General features: G+C 41.6%; 1 protein-coding gene across 1 annotated transcript in view; it reads right to left on the reverse strand.

Annotated features, from left to right (window-relative positions):
• Positions 1-289: 289 nt before the first annotated feature.
• The window catches only part of MAP3K15 (mitogen-activated protein kinase kinase kinase 15), a 93665-nt gene continuing 72878 nt past the window's right edge, over positions 290-21076 (reverse strand). Inside the window, exons 18-30 of the mRNA XM_009325484.1 lie at positions 19139-19269; positions 18741-18846; positions 15271-15428; positions 10809-10992; positions 8082-8259; positions 7180-7354; positions 5237-5422; positions 4390-4495; positions 2963-3173; positions 1832-1944; positions 1546-1643; positions 1344-1420; positions 290-822 (exon numbers count right to left, since the gene is read on the reverse strand). Coding sequence (XP_009323759.1) covers positions 735-822; positions 1344-1420; positions 1546-1643; positions 1832-1944; positions 2963-3173; positions 4390-4495; positions 5237-5422; positions 7180-7354; positions 8082-8259; positions 10809-10992; positions 15271-15428; positions 18741-18846; positions 19139-19269 — 1811 coding nt within the window. The 3' untranslated portion in view covers positions 290-734. The remainder of the gene's footprint in view (positions 823-1343; positions 1421-1545; positions 1644-1831; positions 1945-2962; positions 3174-4389; positions 4496-5236; positions 5423-7179; positions 7355-8081; positions 8260-10808; positions 10993-15270; positions 15429-18740; positions 18847-19138; positions 19270-21076) is intronic.

A 21076-nucleotide genomic window follows, 5' to 3' on the forward strand; every position in this document is an offset into this window, starting at 1 on the left:
TCGTTGCAGAAGGAGCTAAATCAAGAGAAAGCAGTGGTTTATTTAAAATGCTATATAGTTGCTTTACTGACGTTTCTTTGGATTGCTGTATGTATTATGTACAGTGTTCAAAAAAAAAAATTAAACTTGAACAACAGTTACCTGGCGGTTTGGTTGCTTTGTTTCTTGATGAACCACTTTCCAAAAAAAAAAAAAACCCAACCCACCAAAAAAAGCCATTTAGCTGCTATGTTTTTGCTGCAGGGAAGTTACTAAATGAAAACATCACACCAGGCTTTACTTAGTAGTTCAGTGAGAGTAGCTTTAATACAAAAAGCTATATACATTCATCTATGAAGAGGTGGCATACGCTCCCCTCCCTGCTCAAACCACCAGCCAGCAGAACTGTAACACATTTTAAGTTCAGGGTTTTCACAATGCTAAAGCCACTCCAGGTGCGTGGTGCCTGTTTGCAGAAAAGGGTTTTTTTCCCCTCAGCTAATGCTTTATATGACACTGATTGATAGGCATTTGACTTCCGCATTACTCTTTCATAAATAATTTAAGTGCATCAACACCAACTTAAAAGCTGTTACTATTCACTGTGTATTACACTGATGGTCAAACAAGCTACGTAGTTGTGCAAAACCTGCAAGGCCACTGTACGTACCAGCTATACATCTAATAATTTAAGTGTTTGTTAGGAATGTGTCTTTCATTCGCTTATTCCCATTGCACGCTCTCCTTCCGAAGCTTTAATCATCTTCTGCACCGAGGTCTTTCTTACCAGATGTTTGTCGGTGGTTTAATATTGCATTCCAAATTCTGCAGAGAAGACCACCCCTGTAGGAAGAAGAATGGAGAACAGTTTAGGGAAAACTCCCTCATCTCCATTACTTTACAGTGAGCAAGAAGGAGAATCTAGAAATGCCAAGGATACACCAACTCTGATGACAGTACATAGAAAACACTACACTTGGTTACAGCTCAAACAACTTCTTCCAGGCAGCCAGGGGTTAACAGAATGACGATGAAAGGACTTGAATCAATGGGTAGGAAAAATAAGTAAGTTCTTTATGCCTATTTTCCACATGATTACATCATCCTGAATGGTGCAGAAATAGTTCCCAACCTTGATTGATACATGCCAAAACTTAGATGGCTTGAAGCACCCTAGGTGTAGTTGTTGTTACGCTGCATCAGTTAAGATGTGAAAAGCTTTAACAGAAAATCAGAGATGAAATTCACAGCAGTTGCTGCTGAACTATCACTGACTTATTTGAATAACCTAACTTCTAAAACGTTTTTTTTTACAAAGTACTTTAAGCAAGCTCTTAACAATGACCTAAGAAGTACTTTCTCACCGCAGTTGAAGATACCGCAGATCATCTTTAGTGATATCATTAAGGACAGCACTTAGTGTATAATCCTCTTCGGCAAACTAAAAGGCAAATTTATTCCTAAATTAATATTCCTTCTTTGAAACCAAACTGCTAATTATGACTACAATGACCTTTTTTAAAGGGTGATTTTTTTTTGTTTTTCTTTTTGGGGTTTTTTTTTTACCCTCTTAATTGCATCCAAGTCTGCTCCTTGTTGTTTCAGCCAGCTCATGAGCTCAGGGTCTGCGTTCTCTCTGAAAGTTGCTGCAGACCATTGGCAGTCTTTTAACAGAAAACAAAAGTATGCGTTAATACACCTCAAAACTAGGGCAAAAGTGATGGCTTTCAGACTACTGAAGCTTAAAATAGACAGTCTTTTAAGTTACCCTGAGCCAAATCAAATAAACAAACAAACACACGATCCAATATATTTGTGTGCAACTGTCGAAGTATGCAGTATCTCCTCATACCTTCGGGTTTAAGTTTTAATCGAAGCAAGCGTAGGTCCTGAGTTTTTTGCTCCAAAGATTGTCGTAAGAGGGTCTGATACTCTTTCTCCTTCTGAACCAGGTTTTCCAAAAGCCTGTCAGCATATGAGAGAGATCAAACACAGCCATACTGAGACTAAGTCTAGCTGAAAAAAATATTTATCCTTTTTAACAACTACCGAAGGACAGAGATACTCTCCTAAGCAATGTATTTTATGGCTTACAGATTTCATTTTGGTTGTCTGAGACTCAGCTTAGCGGTGGCACTTTAAGGCTTTCATCTTTGCAGAATTTAGTAAATAGCTTGTAAATTCTGTTCTTGTTTTGCAGCCTCCCTGGGCAGAGTTGCTGCCTTGATACTGTAATTTGCTGCTGAACAGTATAACCCTGATGTTTTACCAGGGACTTTCTGCTCACAGATTTACATCACATCCATAAAGAAGAGTGGGACCTTCAGCTGTTAACACACTGGCAGCAGCCTACAAATGTAACCCATGAGAAGTAGGACAGGGGCTCTGCTGAGCTCTGCTTGTGCTAATTAGCGGGACAGGGCAGAGCTGCTCTGGCCCTTCCTTGCAGGAACAGCTTTGAGGACGCTGCCGCTGGGTCAGGTGGCATCCAAGGAGCTAAGGAAGCAGGAAGGAAACCAGCACAGTTATCACAGAATCATTAAGGTTGGAAAAGACCTCTAAGATCATCGAGTCCAACCGTCGACCCAACACCACCAGGCCCACTAAACCATGTCCCTAAGCGCCTCATCAACACGTCTTTTAAATACCTCCAGGGATGGGGACTCAACCGCTTCCCCGGGCAGCCTGTTCCAGTGTTTAACCACTCAGTTGCACAAACCTAATTACTTAACAGTAGAAATCCAACGTGACATTGCAATTAAATATTAATTACACAGATAGAAAAGTTGTACTGAAGGCTGTTGAGTTGTCATACCGGTGCTGCCAACGTATTCTGAATCCATTTGTATTCCTAGAAGGTCTGCTTTGTCACGAGGCAGTCATACCAGGTGGGCAGCATTTATGTTATGTATGTACACGTCACTGTAGAAAGCAATGTCTGAGAGCTGCCTGAAAATAAATCCACTGTCTGTAGGAGGGTTACCTTAAGGTCTCCTGTTTAAGTCTGCCCAACTCCAGGCTAAGCTGCTGCTGAGCCTCACGTGGCACCACAGAACTAAGGGTGCTGACTCCCGATGTGATGGCGGGATCCTCAGCCCCATTTTGTTCAGCGGGCTGGTAACTGTCCTCCACTTCATCACCGTCCTTGTCCCCACCTTCAGTTTCTGATGCTGGCTCAAAGTGAGCTCGAAGCTCTGGTAAAATGAAACAGTGTAAGAACAAGAATTTTTTTGGACAAGTCTGTCTTCAGAGCTGCTACAGTTTGTTCTTTGTGACTGTGGGTGGGGGAGCTTCAGCGGAGGAAGTGGACTGTTCGCACAACGTGCTTTCTTACAGTACTGAGCAGGGGAGTAGCAAAGCCTTATGGGAGCTGGACCACAGATTCTCTGGCATCGATCCTAAAATGAGTAATAGCTCAGCTGTAGTGTACCAGTACAGGTAGGTAGCTGTAGATTACAGCTGTAGAGATGACAAATACATTTGTGATTAAATGAATTATAAGACGGTTAATAAAATGTATTAATGAGAAACCCTTGAAAGCTTGCTGTTTTTTTAAAAAGAAAAAAAAAAGTTTTCCTCTAATGCCCTGGACCGAAGACTTTATGAAGCCTTCGTCTTTTCCAGGTAGCATTTCTAACCCCAGTTATCTCAGAACTTGCTGCAGGTGGCCACCCTTCCCACCGAAGAATAGCTGACATTCTTCTACAAACAAAGTCCTAAAAAATTTGGCCAATTTGGCTTGAAAGCCAAAGCAACTTTGGACTGAAAGGGCTCGCCATCACTAAGTGCTCTCAGAACATTCTCACACTGGAAGGGGCGCTCAGCGCTTCAGAGTTATAAAACTACTTGTGAATTTCCAACTTAGACTTATTCCTAGACAGTTCTTAGTCATTTATCCTCCTCCTTATCGGTGGTGGTGATTTTTCCTACTTACCCATCTGCAGGCCAAAATCATACTCCTGCTCATATTAATGCGCTCCCTTTCTCTGCATCTGTTCCACAGCTCAGTAATCATTTTTCAGAAGACATAACCAGCCCTGTGCAGTATTACCCACCTTGGACTTCATTAAAATGTTGTAGAGTCGTCATCTTTCTTACTAGAAAAGCTCCACCTTGGACTGAATTTAATTTGCCATTTTTTGTCATGGTTGAACCACACGGGTGGTGCAGAACCACTAGGTTATCTCCCCATTATGTGTTTTTGTACTGCAAGTACAGCATTAATCCTCCAGATCGACACTTCTTTCTGTGCGACATTCTGACCCTGTGCCTTTGATACAGCGGCACATGGGGTGCAGTTAATGGCACGCTGACAGATGAAACACCTAAACTGTTCCATTCGCTATAACTCTTTGATATGCGAAGAGCCTTTTTTTTTTTTAAAGATTATTTTCAGCTGCTTTGATTTACCTGGAATAAGAATAGTGACTGCTGCTTGGACTGCACGGCGAATTATGTTATCCATTGCAAACATCCAGTGGGGCCTTATTAAATGATTTCTTAATACTTTGTTCACCTGTAAATAAATAAGCAAGTAAAAGTAGCAGTAAACAACATTTGCTTACACCTTAGGAAAGAGAATCTTGTTTTTCAAGAGTCAGATGAAGTTTTATGAAGTAACAACTGCATGAGTCACTAAACCCCTCCCAGCTTTGAAAGTCTACACAACAGATTTGACAGTTTTAGGCTAGAGCTTTCAAACCTTACCCCAACCGTGACATTCAAGCCCCTCTGCAGTACAAGGAGAGGTAGAACAGCAAATAAATGTAGGATCCAGAACAAACATTAGAGCTTGCGGTGAGTGCATGACCAGCCCTTCAAGCACCACCACCCGTGGCTTCAAGGCCTACCTGGGGGTGCCCACCCAAAGCTCACTGAGGCTCCAATGCATCAGGGCTTTGTGTCCAGCCCCGTGTGCCCCTCTGAAGAGCTTGTCTAGTGCCTGTGGCTACACCCCAAGCTTCCTCCTAGAGCAAGGGAACTTTCAGCACTGGTGATCCACAGGCCACCAGGCAAAACCTGACCTTCAGACAGCTTTAGTCTTTTCTTAGTCTTCCATATGATCGGTCACCAGGGCTTTGTCTAGTCCATACCGCCCATATCCTCCCACCTTCCCAACTAAGCACAGGAGCTTCTGAGGAACCGGGGCAGAAAATGGCTGTTCGGCATGAACGGGTTAAGAAGGAGAGGAGTGAGGAAGAGTGGAGCAGCTGTCCAGGAAGAATTCCTCTCCCCCTGTGCTAGGCAAGGGGCTCACCGCATCCTGAAATCCAAACAGCACCAGATGAATCTGATTGATGGAAGTGCTGTCAAAGTCCAAATCCATTTTCAACTTGGATATGGTAGAAGCCATCACTCTCTGCTCAGGAGAGCGTATGAAGTCCCTTAAAATCCCAATAATTTGCTTGATGTGGGCCACTGAAAGTTGCAGTTCTTCAGAGCTCTGGAGAAAAGATAATGAGTGTATATCAAGTAAATCCCAGAGTCATTAAACATCTAATTCGTAGCATTAGTATTTTTAGGGTTACGATTTATAGCTTTGCCCATGTATATTTCACACCGATGCACAGAAATCACAGAACTTTTGTTTCTGCAAAGCCTTTATTTTCTACCTTTTTCTAACTACAATTTTTTAAGTAGTAATTTTTATTTTCCAAAAAATAAGTCTACTGCTACTGTGGCTGTCACAAAGGGAAGAGGGTCCAGATAATATCTACACATTTCTGCAATGTACTGCAGAGGGCAGCTCTCCTCCATAAAAACAGCAGAGCCAGTCGGTGAGAGACCCAAATTTTTTAGATGCTATCCTTCCAATAGGCTGAATTTGGCCTTATATCTAATTATGCAGACATTTGATTTCCTTGGGCAAAAAAATATGTTTATATATGCATTTATCCTAAGTCAGAAAAAGGTCTAAAATTACACAGTGATAGGACTCAAGTGTTCGTTCCATGATTTGCAGTCCATAACCCCTACAGTTAAAGCCATCCAAGTGCCTGTAAGAACAGCAGCCTGTATAATTAAAAGGTAAAGGGAGAAGTATTACAGAAATTATGGAAAAGAGATGATTACAGCAGTGCTGCAAAACAGCTGGAGTCTGAGGAAGGACTTGCTGTTACTAAATAATCCTTCTTTATCCTGGAAAATATTTAGAGCCCTGGTTATTTCTGACTAAGATCTCACCTATGAATTTTAGTCCTCCATAAGGCTGTAAGCTCTTTTGCAGTTTAAGATCAGAGCAGAAATTTACCCCAACTGCTTTCCCAGCCTGAGTTTGTGGGCCTTTCTCCTGGGCCTTTCTCCTGGCTCTACAGGAGCCCCCAGGGTCTGGGGGAGCAGATCTGCACCGTTAGGCAGTTTGCAGGGGAAGTGAGTCATGGGGGAGAAGCAAACCCCTGAGCTGTGTGGAGCTGGCTGCCCGTGCTGGGCTCGGCTGGAGCTGCCCCAGGAGCAGCAGGGCCCTCGCCAGCGGTGCTGCAAGTGTCTTTGTGCCCAGACCAATGGCTGGCCGGGGGATACCACAAGAAGAGTCAGCAGGCTCCCCTTTATGTGAATGCAGTCCAGGCGAAAAACCATAGCTTTGACAAGAATAAGATAATGTCGGTCGCACATTAGAAGCAGACATTAAGAAGAAAAGGCTAAGCAATCAACTCTGTTACTGGTTTGTGGCACTGCTTGGCTATGGGTTAACCAAACATGATTTTTCTTGCTCCTCTTTACGGTCACTAAACCTTCCCACTCAACCCTTCCCTCTACAGAAAATCTACCTTAGCTTTTTTAAGATTCATGTACTGTGTTCTTGGCACCTAGTTTACACATGTTTTGAATTAAAAATTGTTAATCAGTTCTCTGTCCTTAAAGCAAATAATACCTATTACTACCAGGTGTTCCATTTCCATATCCTTAAAAGCCAAAACAAACCACAACATCAAAACGACCCATCCACCAAAAAGCCCACATCAAATGCCCCAAACCTCCCCCTCCATAAAAACCAAGAGCCCAGCAGCAAGCAAAAGGTGGTGTTTGCTATCCATTCAGACAACAGCAAACGGCTCACACAGTTACAGGTCTCAGAGATTAAAGATGTTCAGAAGGAAGAATCCAAGCACCTTTGTTTAGTAGTTTTCAGAAAAGGAATGATACTATCTCGCTTGTCATTTTTAATTTGCCATGGGAAAAGGAGAGCTGAAGTGAAATTACCTGCGCAATACAGTCCTGCAAATTGCAAGCAACTTTATTCTGTTCTTCCTTAAGGATTTTATATAGTATCGCTCGTCGTTCACTGTCCTTCCGCAGCAGAAACAGACCAGAATCCTTATCCTCAACGGAAGGAGAGGCGCTCCTGTCCTCCGAGGCCGAGCCCTCATCAGGCACGCTGTGTCAGCAACCGGGCCACACGCACAAGAGAGACCTCAGCATTAGCAACACGGCAGTACTGTCAGAAGGGAGTAGGGATACTTTGGAGGTTAAAAAGTGAGTTAAACTACAGCAGTGGATTGATCAGACTGTTAAACGCTAATTCTGAGACAGAAGATGGCTCAGATCCTCAGCTGGCGTAAACCTCACTGAAGCCAAAAGCACAAGGCTGATTTCATCCCATTAAGAAGCTGGCATTAATGTCACCCAGCACTGGTGCAGTTTTGGGGAGGAAAGCTGAAAACCCTGGACTGACATAACCATTCATTTTTTCTGGCCCCACACACTAACATACTCATTTGAAAGTATTGCTTTGTGCTCTCTGATCAGCAGAACTATCTGCTGCCCCTTTCCCACATTTTTTTCATGAGTACATGGAGGGGTCAACTCTTCCGCTAACTCCCAAATCCATATCCACTCAGTCAATAAGATGACTGACATTTACTCACTGGGGAGGGAAAAGTATATAAATAACGTGGAAACCTTAAGGAGCAAGAATCATTGTTTATTAATTAAATATAGACAATATTTAAATTAACAGGTAACTTACCTATACAGCTCGCTTGCTGTTTAACATACCTGCTTATCTAGTCATTATGTGAAAAAATTGCCCTCAGATAAAACATAATATGAATTAAATCCACAAAATCCCTCAATGGGTGTCAAGCGACAAACAAACGCTTTACCTTAGTAAATGGGAAATGGGATGCTTTATCTGAATCTCTGAAATGGATCTCTTTGGCCTTTCGAAAAACATGTCATGCTGTACATCAGAGTCTGGCGAAACAGAGCCATGCTCACTGCTGCTACTGCCAGCCTGTTCTCCATGGATCGGCAGTGGGAGGGATGTATTACGATTGTAATCTAGGAACAGACATTGTAAAACATGTAACAGAACTAGGCAGGAAAGGGCAATGTGCTTAAAACAGCCGTGATCATCTTCAATGATACCAAGACCTCATTTTGAAAATGGCTGAGGGAGAGGTAACCTTGTCGACAGAAGGCAGCAATACAACTCAAAATCATGATATGCATAAGCAATAAAAGGTGTGAACGAGCTAACTGGTGAACCCAAAGACAGCAAAGCAGCTACTCATATGAAATGCCATTTTGTTACCCTCTCTTGCATGCACACACACACATATATATACACACACACACTCCCCCTTGCTGCTGGCCCCACAAAGTGGTACAGCTGGATATACAGCTGTTTAAGGAGCCTGAATCAAACCCATAAACCATCAGCTGCTCCACCAGCCATATCTCTAAGCAGAAAGCGCTCTGCTACCCTCCCTCCTCACCTCTGCCACACTGTGTTAACGGACAATATATTTGCTCCCTCTCCAACACCCGAGGCATCTGCCTCGCTCACATGTTCCCTTGCCCTCAGTGAGGACTCTCTCTCTCAGCACTAGCCTGAGGAAATCTCTTGTTCCTTTCCAATTTGTCTTGAAAGTAAGAAGAAAGGAACAAATAACAGATATTGAGAGCTTGCTATAATCCTGATTGCCAGTTTGCAGCTGTGTGATAGGAAAGGCAAAGAAGAAGTTCTGTCAACTCAGAGTGCACACATCCACGAAGCTAAAATATCACAAAAGTTTTTGATGCTTGTCACTACAAATTATGTGGAGGTGGGGGAGGAAGAGAGCTAGAAGTTAGAAGTTTTTCAGAAAGCTCTGACATACTCCATGGTACATGACTGATGTTCAAATGGCTGACGTTAAACAGTCACAGAAAGGAAACAATGTATGTCACCTTGTGATAACTGGTTCAAGGCATCTCAGCAGTACAGAAAATTGAAAGTTGCTGTCCCAAGAGTAAAGGCTGAGATTTGCTCTGGGCTGCCTTTATTATTGGAAAGAAAAAAGGGATAGAGACAGGATGGAAATATGGGGACAAAGCTGAGGAAATTGGCAGTGAGAGAAATGGTAGAGGGAGGAGACAGAGTGAACTGCTGCAGCTGAGATTGTGGCAACTGCTGGGCCAGGACCTGCCTTACACCCCCAAACTCCCCTTGGAGATGGCTGCAGCAGCCAGCACAGCTTTCCCCAGCTCCAGTGCAGCGAAGCGCACACTCGGCTGCAGCCATGTTGCCTTTCCCTCCTCTCACCCAATAGACAGTTTTCATAGCATTTGCCCACTCTGCTCATATCCATGGCCAACACTGAGCTTGCTTCTTGCTGCAGCCCAGTGCTTAACCCTGCAGCACCAGATCCTCAGGCCACCTGAAGGAGCCTCATAACCTCATCAATGAGCAGGAGAAGAGAAGAAAGGAGGAAGGCAGGAGAGAGGGGGTGCAGAAGACAGCTGCGCTTCCCCTGGCATTTGACAAAGAGCCTGTTGCTCCAAGGGCAGCTAACAAGGCAAGCTCCACCCTTTCTAATGCCACACAACTTTTCCAGGAGAATGTCCTCAGCCAAGGGCCGAAAAGGCCACAGGAGAGCATTGTTGCAGTGGGGCAGAAGGCTACAGTCTGCCAATAGCTCCTGACTGCCGCCACCCTGGCTGAGCAGCGTGAGCTCTCCCGTTACCCCAGCATAACTGGGGGCAGTTCTCAATGCCCCTCAGGACAAGAGATGATGCCCATTTCCTTGCTGAAACCAATTCCGCTAGATGTTACAAATTCTTTGCTACTTTTTCCCCTTAGAATTCCATTCTTTCAAATGTTCCCTGCTGAGGGGGGAAAAAGCTCAAAAAGGGAAGCAATTCAATTTGCACTGGGAGTGTGTGCAAGTGTGTGTGCAGACAGGGGAAAGCAGCAGCAAGACCAACGGCTTTGCTTGTTTTTAAATGGACAGTTCCTTCAAACACTACTTATTTCTTTGCCAGGTCCATATTAACATTTGTTATCTTATCACTAAGAAAATGGCTGATATATTGAGGGGGGGAAGAACACGCTGGGCAGATAAAACAACCTGCTAAACAGCTACTTCAGCACCTATGTGCCAAACTTGGAAGTTACATATCAAGTTTGAAAATGCTGACCCTTGTAGACCCGAACACCTAATAGACCCACATTTTCAGGTACCAAGCACCTACTCTATAGAACTCAGATCTCTGAATTGTATATAATTGTGAATCTAAAATGCAGAATTGCTTTGGAAAGTCTTCACCGAATGTCATTTTTCTAATTTTAATTTACTATAAATGAGACATTTATTTTTGGGGAGAGGAAAAATGGGGTTGGGAGGTTTCAGCAAGCAAAACACAAAATAACCAAGTCACCATATTTTGTGGGAATTGTTAAGTTTAAATATGTCTAATTACAAATCACAGGCACTCTCAACAGTTGAGTTCCTGCTGCTTTCCTGGCACAAGCAACGTCCTTAGGAAAAGAGAGTGCTTAATGAGTCCAGTCTTTTATATAACACTTAATGATGATGTTGACTTGGATTTGGCTGATAATTCCTTACCTGAAGGCTTGAATGCAATTCTGCTTTTCTTGCCCTTGTTTACTTGTTTCAGGAAGGAATCTCTGAGCAAATCAGATGCTGTAACACGTTTACTAGGATCCGGTTCAAAACAGAGCAAAATAAAGGCCCTTGTTTCAGCGGAAAGTGATTCTGGAATTTCAGGATGAATCTTAAACATCCCAACCTGCAAGAAGAACACGGATACAAATTATTTTTACTAAATAATTTTACTAAACAACTGCAAGGAGACCATGGGCCAAAGCTTTCTTAGTATGATCTCTCACACTATCGCTGACTCTCGTGGAAAAGGAGCGATCCAGGTACCCACATAGAGCAATGAAGCGACAAGGCTCTGATCCTGGTTTACTTCATTGTAAACATGGTGTGAATGTCCATGTGGTATTACACAAATGTCAAGTTACGGATGTATCCAACCATCTACCTTCAGGCAATCTCGGGATCTGGACGTTAACCACACCAAGTGCTTCAAATGCTGCTTCTCCTGCCAGCACTGAGAACTGCAATCCCTCCAGCTATTGCATACACTTCCCATCACCCCTGCCCGGTACCGTGTGTCTCCGTCGCTGACTCCTCCAGCACATTCGTGCCCAGGAACAGGAATAACTTCCTCCTCTAGCACCGACTGCCTAGGGCTTGCACCTGTTCTGCTCCCGCCGCTGCCAAATTTCCTTGTATGAATGCTCACAATGACCTTGCCAGACCTTGTCACCACACCACCCCCGGCACTCAGGCCAGATGTCTTCCCTAGCCTTTCAGTGTTATTTAACTGAAAATCACATGATGTCCAAAGGTTTAACAAGACCCCCCCCTCTTTCTTTAAGTAATGAAAAACGTGCTTCTACAGGTTGCTCCCTAGTGATTTTTCCAGCTCTTTCACTGCCTTCTTATCCTCTAATGCCAATCTGGCATAAACGTTTTGAAGCGAGAGCTGTGCAACACGTGTGCACTGTATGCCATGTATCTGGCAAGATTATGGCTTGTAGTCTCAGCATCGTTACATAAAACAGGCTCCAGAGAACAAGCAGAAAGATGGTGGCCACAAGGGAGATGCTAGCCCAGCAGTTAAACAAGGGCCAGCTGCTTGCTAAAATGAAGAGTTTAAATAATCTCATTATACAGCTGCATTAACACACTGTGGCACCATTAGGCACTCACAATAGTGGTTCAGCTTCAACACAAGCTGAAGCAAAAAATGCTAAGCAGTCGTGCTTCTGTTCAAATGACAGTGCAGAATATACGCAACTTGCTCACCTCTGCAATTAAATTGATGTATTTAATAAAGAAATTGAATAAATAAATAAATAAATTGATGCTATGTCCTGCTGGCAGGATACAACGTCTATACATTTACCTTGTCTGATGGAGCATCTTTATCTGATTTATAAAACCCCATGTGCATTTTGGACAGTGCTTTATCAATGGGGTATACAGTTTCACCACTTCAAAACATCAGCCTGGCAAGATTTTTGCTTTGGAGCAGAGAGAGAAGACAGCCACCTGCTTGCTGTGCTCTGACAACTGCTCTTGAGATGCCCATCTCCGTGGTCAGCCCACTCCTCCTTGTGCACTCTGGGGACAGGCTCACGCGGCCGGCTTCAGCTGGGGCAGTGTCACAAGCTGACAGCACTCTGGTGCCAGGTTATACCCTCACACACTAAACAAAACCCAGGACAGTCCAAACCAGGACCAGGAAATTTGAATGCATGTCTCTGATCTTATCTTAATCTCTGTGGCTCAAGGGGAGTAAGTTTTGCCGCAAGCATCCGGAAACTCTGTGGCAACGTTAGTTTACTTTATCTCCATTGAATGTCATTTGTTTGCACTCCTTTCACACAGAACTAGATGCACACATACTATGGCTCATAGATGAAATACCACACAACGTACACTCAGCCAGGAATTATTTCCAGTTCTAGGTTCACTCTAGCCCCTTTTCTCTACTTTGTCCAACTCTTTGGTCATTTACAATTTCTATAGTGACTGCACAGCCGGACTTAGACCTTCCTTCTCCTCACCTGCCCTATGCACGGCAGAGTGTGCACACATGGCGGTGGAGACCTCAACAATTCAATATCCCAAGTTTTCCAGGCTTCTGTTCTTTTTGCATGCCTGCCCAGTCGGCCTGCTTCATTCCTGGCTTCAAACCTAGCTTCCAGCTTGCTTACTTTTATTACACAGCAAAAGAAACCACAGTTTGCAATTTATAGTGCCCAGCAAGAGGTAGTTTCAAGCAGGTCCCGGCAAAGCCAAGAAACAGAAAACAAAAACAAATGCCTGACTGTAGCACATTAACACAGTCTGCAATAACAATGCTAAAAACTCTGCTACATCCTTGAAGAAAGAAGGGTAAGAAATGTATTTAAAAAAATGCCAATTCTGAGACTTCAGAACACAGCTCTGTGGCCTGGAAGTGCTTATGGGCAGGATGGAGGGGCATGCACAATCCTGCCAGAGCTCACCTCATGAGCCTGTGCAGTGCTCATCGAGCACCCAGAACTGAACCAGCGCTTCCTGACAGTTCAATAAACCCTGCTGAAAAATAAGACATGTAACTCACTGAAAAGTTCAGTTACATGCCAGATATGTAAGATGAAAAGGCATCTGCCGAACAGAACCATATCTGACATTTACGGCGATGTGGGAAAAAGTCTCTTTCCATGGCTCCCTCAGGAAAGCTTTAGTGAACCAAACCATGTTCACCCAGGCAGCTTCTTTCAAGGTAGTGTCACAAGTTGTCAGCACCAAGGTGACATACTGTACCACTGAAATAACTACATCAAAACCCATAACCATCCCTTTCTTTGCCTTTTAGCTGTGGTGCATGGGACAACTCACAGGCCTAGTATGACGCATGGCTGAATTGCAGCCCAGCTTATTATACTTATTGATAAAGATCTGATTTTGCTACCATGGTTCCATTAATAATTATACCAATGCTCACACAGTGACTTTCAACAACATACACAAAAGAATTGCCAACATTGATAATTTAAAGCAGTTTGCTGGGTTATGGATGTGATATCTTCCCCATTATAAGAATGAGGACTCTGAAGCATAAGTGAAAAGTTAAGTACTTTACTAACCGTCTACTGCAAGCCAGTGGAAGAACCAAAAATTTTCAGTCTGCATATTTGACGCATGATCACATCATAGTTTTTACACTACTGTTAGTTTTAAAGTTAGAACAAGTAACTTTTTTCGAATACATTTATTATCAAAACTGTCTGAAGCATTCTCTTCTCAAGTGTTAATTTGTGCATTTGAAAACAGATACACTAAGAGAAACAAAGTATTAGAGGCAACTGTTTACGGAGGAGGTAGCTTTGATCCAAAGGACTTAGGATGTAAAATACAGAGTATTTTACTCCTTCAGTACATACCAGAAATCCTGGAAAGTTAGACCCCTGCCCCCTTCCACCATAGCTTCCTACCATGTTGCAGAGACTGGGCCTTTGAAAGACAAGGCAAACAGATACTCTAGGGGGGGAGTCCTGGTTTCAGCTGGGATAGACTTAATTTTTCTTCCTAGTAGCTGGTACAGTGCTGTGTTTTGGATTTAGGGTGAGAACAATGTTGACAACACACCGACGTTTTAGTTGTTGCTGAGCAGTGCTTACACTAGTCAAGGACTTTTCAGCTTCCTGTGCTCTACCGACTGAGAAGGCTGGAGGGGCACAAGAAGCTGGGAGGGGGCACAGCCAGGACAGCTGACCCCAACTGGCCCAAGGGATATTCCATACCATAGGACATCATGCTTGGTATATAAACTGGGGGAAAGCTGGCTGGGGGGGCCGCTGCTCGGGGACTGGCTGGGCATCGGTCGGCGGGTGGTGAGCAACTGCATCGTGCATCACTTGCTTTGTATATTCTTTTATTACTATTGTTGTTGTTATTATTATTATTTTATTTCAATTATTAAACTGTTCTTACCTCAACCCACGAGTTTTCTCACTTTTACCCTTCCGATTCTCTCCCCCATCCCACCAGGGGTGGGGAGAGTGAGCAAGCACTGTGTGGTGCTCAGTTGCCGGCTGAGGTTAAAGCACGACAGAGGCTTATAAAAAAAAGACTTAAAGGAGCAGAAATTACTTGGTTGTCATTATTGGAGAGACCGGTTGCCAAGAAGGAAATCATAAACCAAGAGCAGATGACAGAAGTAAGAGGGTAGAGAATATTAGTTTTCATAAGTCTTCACTCATTTTTCAGGTTGCTGCTCTGAGTCATGACCTATTTCCAGCACAAAAATAAATTATTACCCCCTAGAGCAATACAGCTTAGAGCAGGGAAGGATCATTCAGTGAGAGTTAAGAACACAGGTCAGACCGTGGCTTTGTGCAAAACTACCCATTTAACAAAAGGTTACTACCAATTAAGTTAATATTAAAAAATTAAGTTAGTATTTGAAAATTCATAAACTCCATAGCAAAAAAGCTGTACTTACTTTAAACATTGCTGCTTGAGGCTCCCCTAGTTCATGAAATGGAGGTTTGCCTGTTGCCATTTCAATAATAGTACAACCTAGTGACCAGATATCAGCTGGTGCACCGTATCCTCGTGGTCCTTTATCGATGATTTCTGGAGCCATATACTGCAAGGTTCCTAGTAAGGACAAGAAGAATAGTCAAGTGTTATAGTCCTCATTCTTATTAAAGAGAATTAACACACCACTAAGCAAGCCAAAAATTTTCAAATACAACCTGTATAGCCAAAATATTTGATTTCCCATATCAGCACTGAAAACTAGACAGAAACTTGTGTTTTAATATCTTTTCTATAAACTTTCCCCCGTTTCTAATACAAGGCTTCAAACTGCTAAAAGTATATTCACCACATAATCCAAATGCTTCCCCAGAACGTAAAATTATGTCAAACAATTTTTGCAGACGCTAAATTGTAAAGATTATGCATTTAAGAGGTGATGAAAACCTGCAAAGTGACAGATAGTCTTCATGAGAATAATTTTTCATATGTTTACCCCTATAATGAGAACACTAGTGACAGGGAATTTCAAAAAGTTAGTTTGAAAAGAAGCTATTTTTGTAAATATAAGATAATAAAGATAAGAACGTTTCAAAAAAAATCTCAAGTTTTACTCAAAACCAATCAAGGTTATAATCAAGGTAAATCAATTACACGATAACTAAAAAAATAAGGGAACCCATCATAAATTGCAATTCCAGGAAGTCTTTTGGATGTCTTGGGATTTCTGACACCCAAGGTTAGCAAAAAAAAAAAACCCCACCAAAACAAAAAACCCAACTATTGAAACTTGCTAAAGCTATACATGTTGGCAAAATAAGATCCTGCCTAAGCCTATAGTTGGCTCTTAACAGATGAATCTGAATGTCTCTAAAGCTTGCCTGTAGACTATCTGACTGTAATACTAGTTATAATACTGATAAACAAAAAGAACAGTAAAAATGAAATAAAAGATGGTCAATTTGGAATCACTGATATTCAATCATATACTAACAGAGCTAACAAGAGGTCTTTACAGGAGGACAGTCCACACCAACAACAGAAACCTATAGATGTTCCAAGCGTTTCAAACACTACCGTACTGTCTCCACAGGAATTCCTACCAGCTCTGTTATGACATCTTTAAATTAAATTCCTTTTCTTCTTAAGAAGGCAATAAAATTACACTGTGGTAAAGCTGTATACCTTTACTATTAAGTAAAGGACATCTGGTGAAGATAAAAGGGATTGCATATTACTGTGTTCATTAAATGTGGCTGCTGTAGAACAAAAGTTCAAGCCACAGCTTTGCCCCCAGGCTGTGTGTCTTGAATGGAGAGAGATAATGTTTAAACCACTAGAATTCTGATTCTTCAAATCATGTGATTGTATTACATAATGCCTAAAATCCACAGAGTTTATATACTGAGTTAAGGAACAAAACAAATTGCAAGAGACCTTTTAAGACCCTCTGGGCTATAGCTACCTGCTTACTGATTTTAAATCCAAAATGAGAACTTAAGTAAAATATTCATTCTCATGGTAAATTACATCTCTGAGGCACGAACAGGGCTGCAAACATGCAAGAGAACAAAGAAGAAGGGCACAAGGAAAGATTTACCTCCTTTTATTACAGTATGGGTGACTTTTCTTCAGATACCATTTCTCCATATATCATCCCTAATAACAACCGGTTGCTAACAAGTCACTAAGGAGTATGTAAAACACAGGCAAGGACAGAATGATTTTCCTCTAGTATCTGCTCCAACCATAATAGCAATCAGCCATAATAGTGGCTTCCTGGGTCAAAATTAAATTTTGGATAGCCACAAAAGGGTCTTCCTCCATGACTTCAACATTACCTTACGGAACCCCTTTATATACTTAAAGTTTTCAGAATATCCTGTAGAAATGAGAAGCACAGTATAGCTATACATCACACCACGTGGTTGTGCATCTCTTTCTCATGGAGCGTAACTGCATTGAACCAGTCTAACAAAAATGGCAAGGACAAACATTGCAGGCAAAACCTGAAAATAATCTTTTCCAGATACCACAAGAGACCTGTATGTATTTTAGAATTATCCATCCAGTTGCATAAGCAAGATGATTCATGAGAAAATTATTTGTTTGGAAAAAATGGTGAAACTCCTTAAAGGAATGCTTCCGAAGCCAGTGTTTAACCACCTCTGTTCAGACATACTGTCATTTATGTATCTATCTGTTGTAGCATCCATAAACTGAAGAGATTGCTTCTTGTAGCTCTTCATTCTTAGCAAAACATTCAAGTGCTGCATTTATGATTCCAAACTGGACAAATAATATTTTTTTTCTTCTCTTTAAAGGACTCTTAACTTAATTTGATTCTAACTAAAATCTTTACAGCTTTGCAGGAAATAGATTTGTTTCAAATGCCTGCACCTGATGAGATGCTTATCTCGTGAGACACTGATGCAGACATCATATGCCGTGTGCAGATCATGATGTAATATAGGCCCAGTTTCCAATTCACAAGCTTTGCTAATAAGGAGTAAAAAAAAAGCTTAGAAAGGTAAGTTATTTCAGAACCTTAACAATTCTATTTTCCTGGCTTCCTTTGTAAGAAAGCTGGAGGAACTGCAGACTCACCACCAGATAGGTAATGGGAAGCCTTGATTATCACTTAAATGGAAGCTGTTGTCTTCTGCCTTCCACACACGACTGGTGGCTGTGTCTGTGTACCATTTACTTAAACTGCAGGCCAGTATGAGCCTTGTGATTTGTGACATCAGCCTATGCATATGGCCATATAACAAGTGAAAACATCGTGTTACCTATATCTCCACTGATAAAAGGATTCAGTAATTACGTGATCATATATTCATTTTTCAATGTGGAGTTTCAGCTATTACTCAGCAAATTTTGTTTCCCCTGAATATTGCAACTTTTACTACCTTGCTGTATATGAAAGCTTTTCTGTAACATACCAGCCTAGTATTTTCATGTTCTTTTTACTGCTGATAACACCAAGTTAGCCAGTTGGTTGGGTTTTACAATTAATGCCTCAAAACTGAAAGTATTTATAAGTTTGTGTTTGGTCTTCTGCACTTTCAGGCATACTTCAAGAAAGTGTGCATACTAATATCAAGATTATTAAATGAAAAAGTTGCTGTATTCAAGTGTTTCCAGATGTAATTGCAACAAATCAATTGCTAGTTAATGAAAAACAGAAGAAAAATGATTACCCCATCACACTTAAGAAGTTTAAGGAAAAAAAAAAAAGTAAAATGGAAGAAAATTAGATTAAAAAAAAAAAAAGATAGAAAGTCTGTGTTTATGGTGATCATGCTCCCATTCACCCTTCCCTGAAAATAGAGACCTAGTTGTGTTTTCATCACAAATCCAAAGAGCCTCTTGGCTCTAACTCTAAATCTATCATCAAAACCCTTACAAACTCTGCTAAATTAGTCTTACCTGTAAATGTTTTGGTGCATGGATTGATTCCTGCCAGCCGTTTGGAAGTACCAAAATCAGATATCTTCACCACGCCACTATAGGTGTTCACCAAAACATTATCCCCCTGTGGTTTGGATGAGAGAGAGAGGGGGAGGGAGTGGGGAGTGGAGACAGATGAGTACAGATTCCAAATCCCAGTCTCAATACTCCTTCAAGTTTGTGGTTATCTTTGTAGTATACCTTTCTGCAAAGGAATTTTCTAGGAGCACCAGGGAGAAGGGGTTGTTTTATTCTTTCCTTTTGTTTTAAGTTTCCATGAAATCCTATTAAAAATTCTACTTCAGGTTAGAGTAAAACTAACTGAAGTAAATAAGATAAAAAGCAAATCACACAAGACACACTAAAGGAAAACTTACCTTTATATCTCTGTGTACAATCTGGTTCTCATGGAGATACTTAAGGCCTTCCAGAATCTGCTTGGTGTAAAATTTAATTGTAGGTTCTTTCATTGGGCCCCACTTAGATCTTAGGAGAGCTGAGAGGCTGCCTACAAGAGTTAAGAAGAAAGTGTACCAAGATAGCAAAATCCCTAAATTAACATGAAACAATTAAGTCTGGATTAAGCCTTTCCTCAATATCCTAATACAAGAGAAATGCAGTCCCTATAATTAAGCCAAATTCTTCCTAGATCCCTCAAAGCAAATCATTTACTGCTGTTCTTGACTGGTTCTTTCTTGCCAGCTCAGCTTCCACCTCCATGACAGGAATAAACGTTACGATAGGACTGGATGCATCTCCCTCACTTCAGTCAAACAACTGTTGAGACTAGGACTAGCAACCAGTTAGTCCTTAATGAAATAAAAGCTAAAGGTAACACTGTATGATGTTATACACTATACTTCATGAACCACATGCATGGGCAAAGAGAAGCTGATTTACTCGAGGCAGGGAAGGGAGGAAAAAAAAAGGAAAGGGTCTTTTCCTTGCAAATATGGATTAACTTCTGGAAACATTCAGAGACAGAGGAAAGAAAGCTCCTGAAAGAAACCAAGTAATGGATGCTCAGAGTAGGAGATAGGTCTTCCACACTTCCCCCACTTGTAATAAATCTAATCTTTTTTAAGTAACACAAATATTTTAATCATGAAGCAAAATAAAGACAGTTTTGCTTTTCCTGCTCATAATAAATTAAGTGCAGTGGGTCTACTTAATGACAGACAAATTCAGCTAAAGGGATATTCAGTCCACACGAACAGCTTTCTAAAGTGAAGTTTCCTCAAAGAATCTTATAGAATCATAGAATCATTAAGGTTGGAAAAGACCTCTAAGATCATCGAGTCCAACCGTCGACCCAACACCACCATGTCCACTAAACCATGTCCCTAAGCGCCTCATCTACACGTCTTTTAAATACTTCCAGGGATGGTGACTCAACCACTTCCCTGGGCAGCCTGTTCCAATGTTTAACCACTCTTTCAGTAAAGAAATTTTTCCTCACATTCAATCTAAAATCTTGCATAATCTGAACAGCTGGTTCCTTTTTAAGACTGTCTGCAGAGTTTAAAATATCTGAATTGGTTCAATAATATCTTGACATTAGCAACTAATCACAGCACACTCTACTGTGCATATATGAACAGGGAAAAAAAGGTATGTAAACAACATCAGCTGATAATTTTAACAAGTGCAGGAAAACAAGTGGAAGCATTGGTATAAACTCATCACATCTGCATGCATCACACATGTCAGAGTGTCTTAGCTTTCAGGTGAGAACGTCACAGGAATTCAAAAAATAAAGAACTTCCCTATGCCCCAGATGCATTTAATTACACTTTGAATGTTTGTGTCTGGACCTTCCCTAGAAAACCTGAACTTTTTTTCCTAGTTTCCTTATTTCTGTTTTTATTTTGCAAATTATATTCATACAAGAATTTAACACTCATTCTGACACGTACTTGACACTGAAGAGCAAATAGCAAAAGGGAGATGGAAACATAACCTAGAGAGGATATAGACAGACTTCACATCTTAAAATGTAGAGAAGGCTAGAGGAGCAAAACTGGAAGTTATGAGCAAGGGAAACATACCACTTTTATCTCTAATCTACCTAGGAAATAGCAGTGCTTTGTATATACCAGTTACAAAATAATACTTAATTGCTCAGTGTTACTGCTCAACTTATCCTAAAAGCTCCAGTCATCATTCGGATGCTCAGGCTAAACGGACTATACAGCTCTAACTCTGCTATTTTGTAACACAATTTTATCCTGGGCTGCATCCAAAGCAGCGTGGCCAGCAGGTGGCGGGAGGTGATTCTGCCCCTCTACTCTGCTCTGGTGAGACCCCACCTGGAG

The sequence above is a fragment of the Pygoscelis adeliae genome, unplaced genomic scaffold (genome assembly GCF_000699105.1).
Source record: "Pygoscelis adeliae isolate BGI_AS28 unplaced genomic scaffold, ASM69910v1 Scaffold386, whole genome shotgun sequence".
Classification (NCBI taxonomy): domain Eukaryota; kingdom Metazoa; phylum Chordata; class Aves; order Sphenisciformes; family Spheniscidae; genus Pygoscelis; species Pygoscelis adeliae.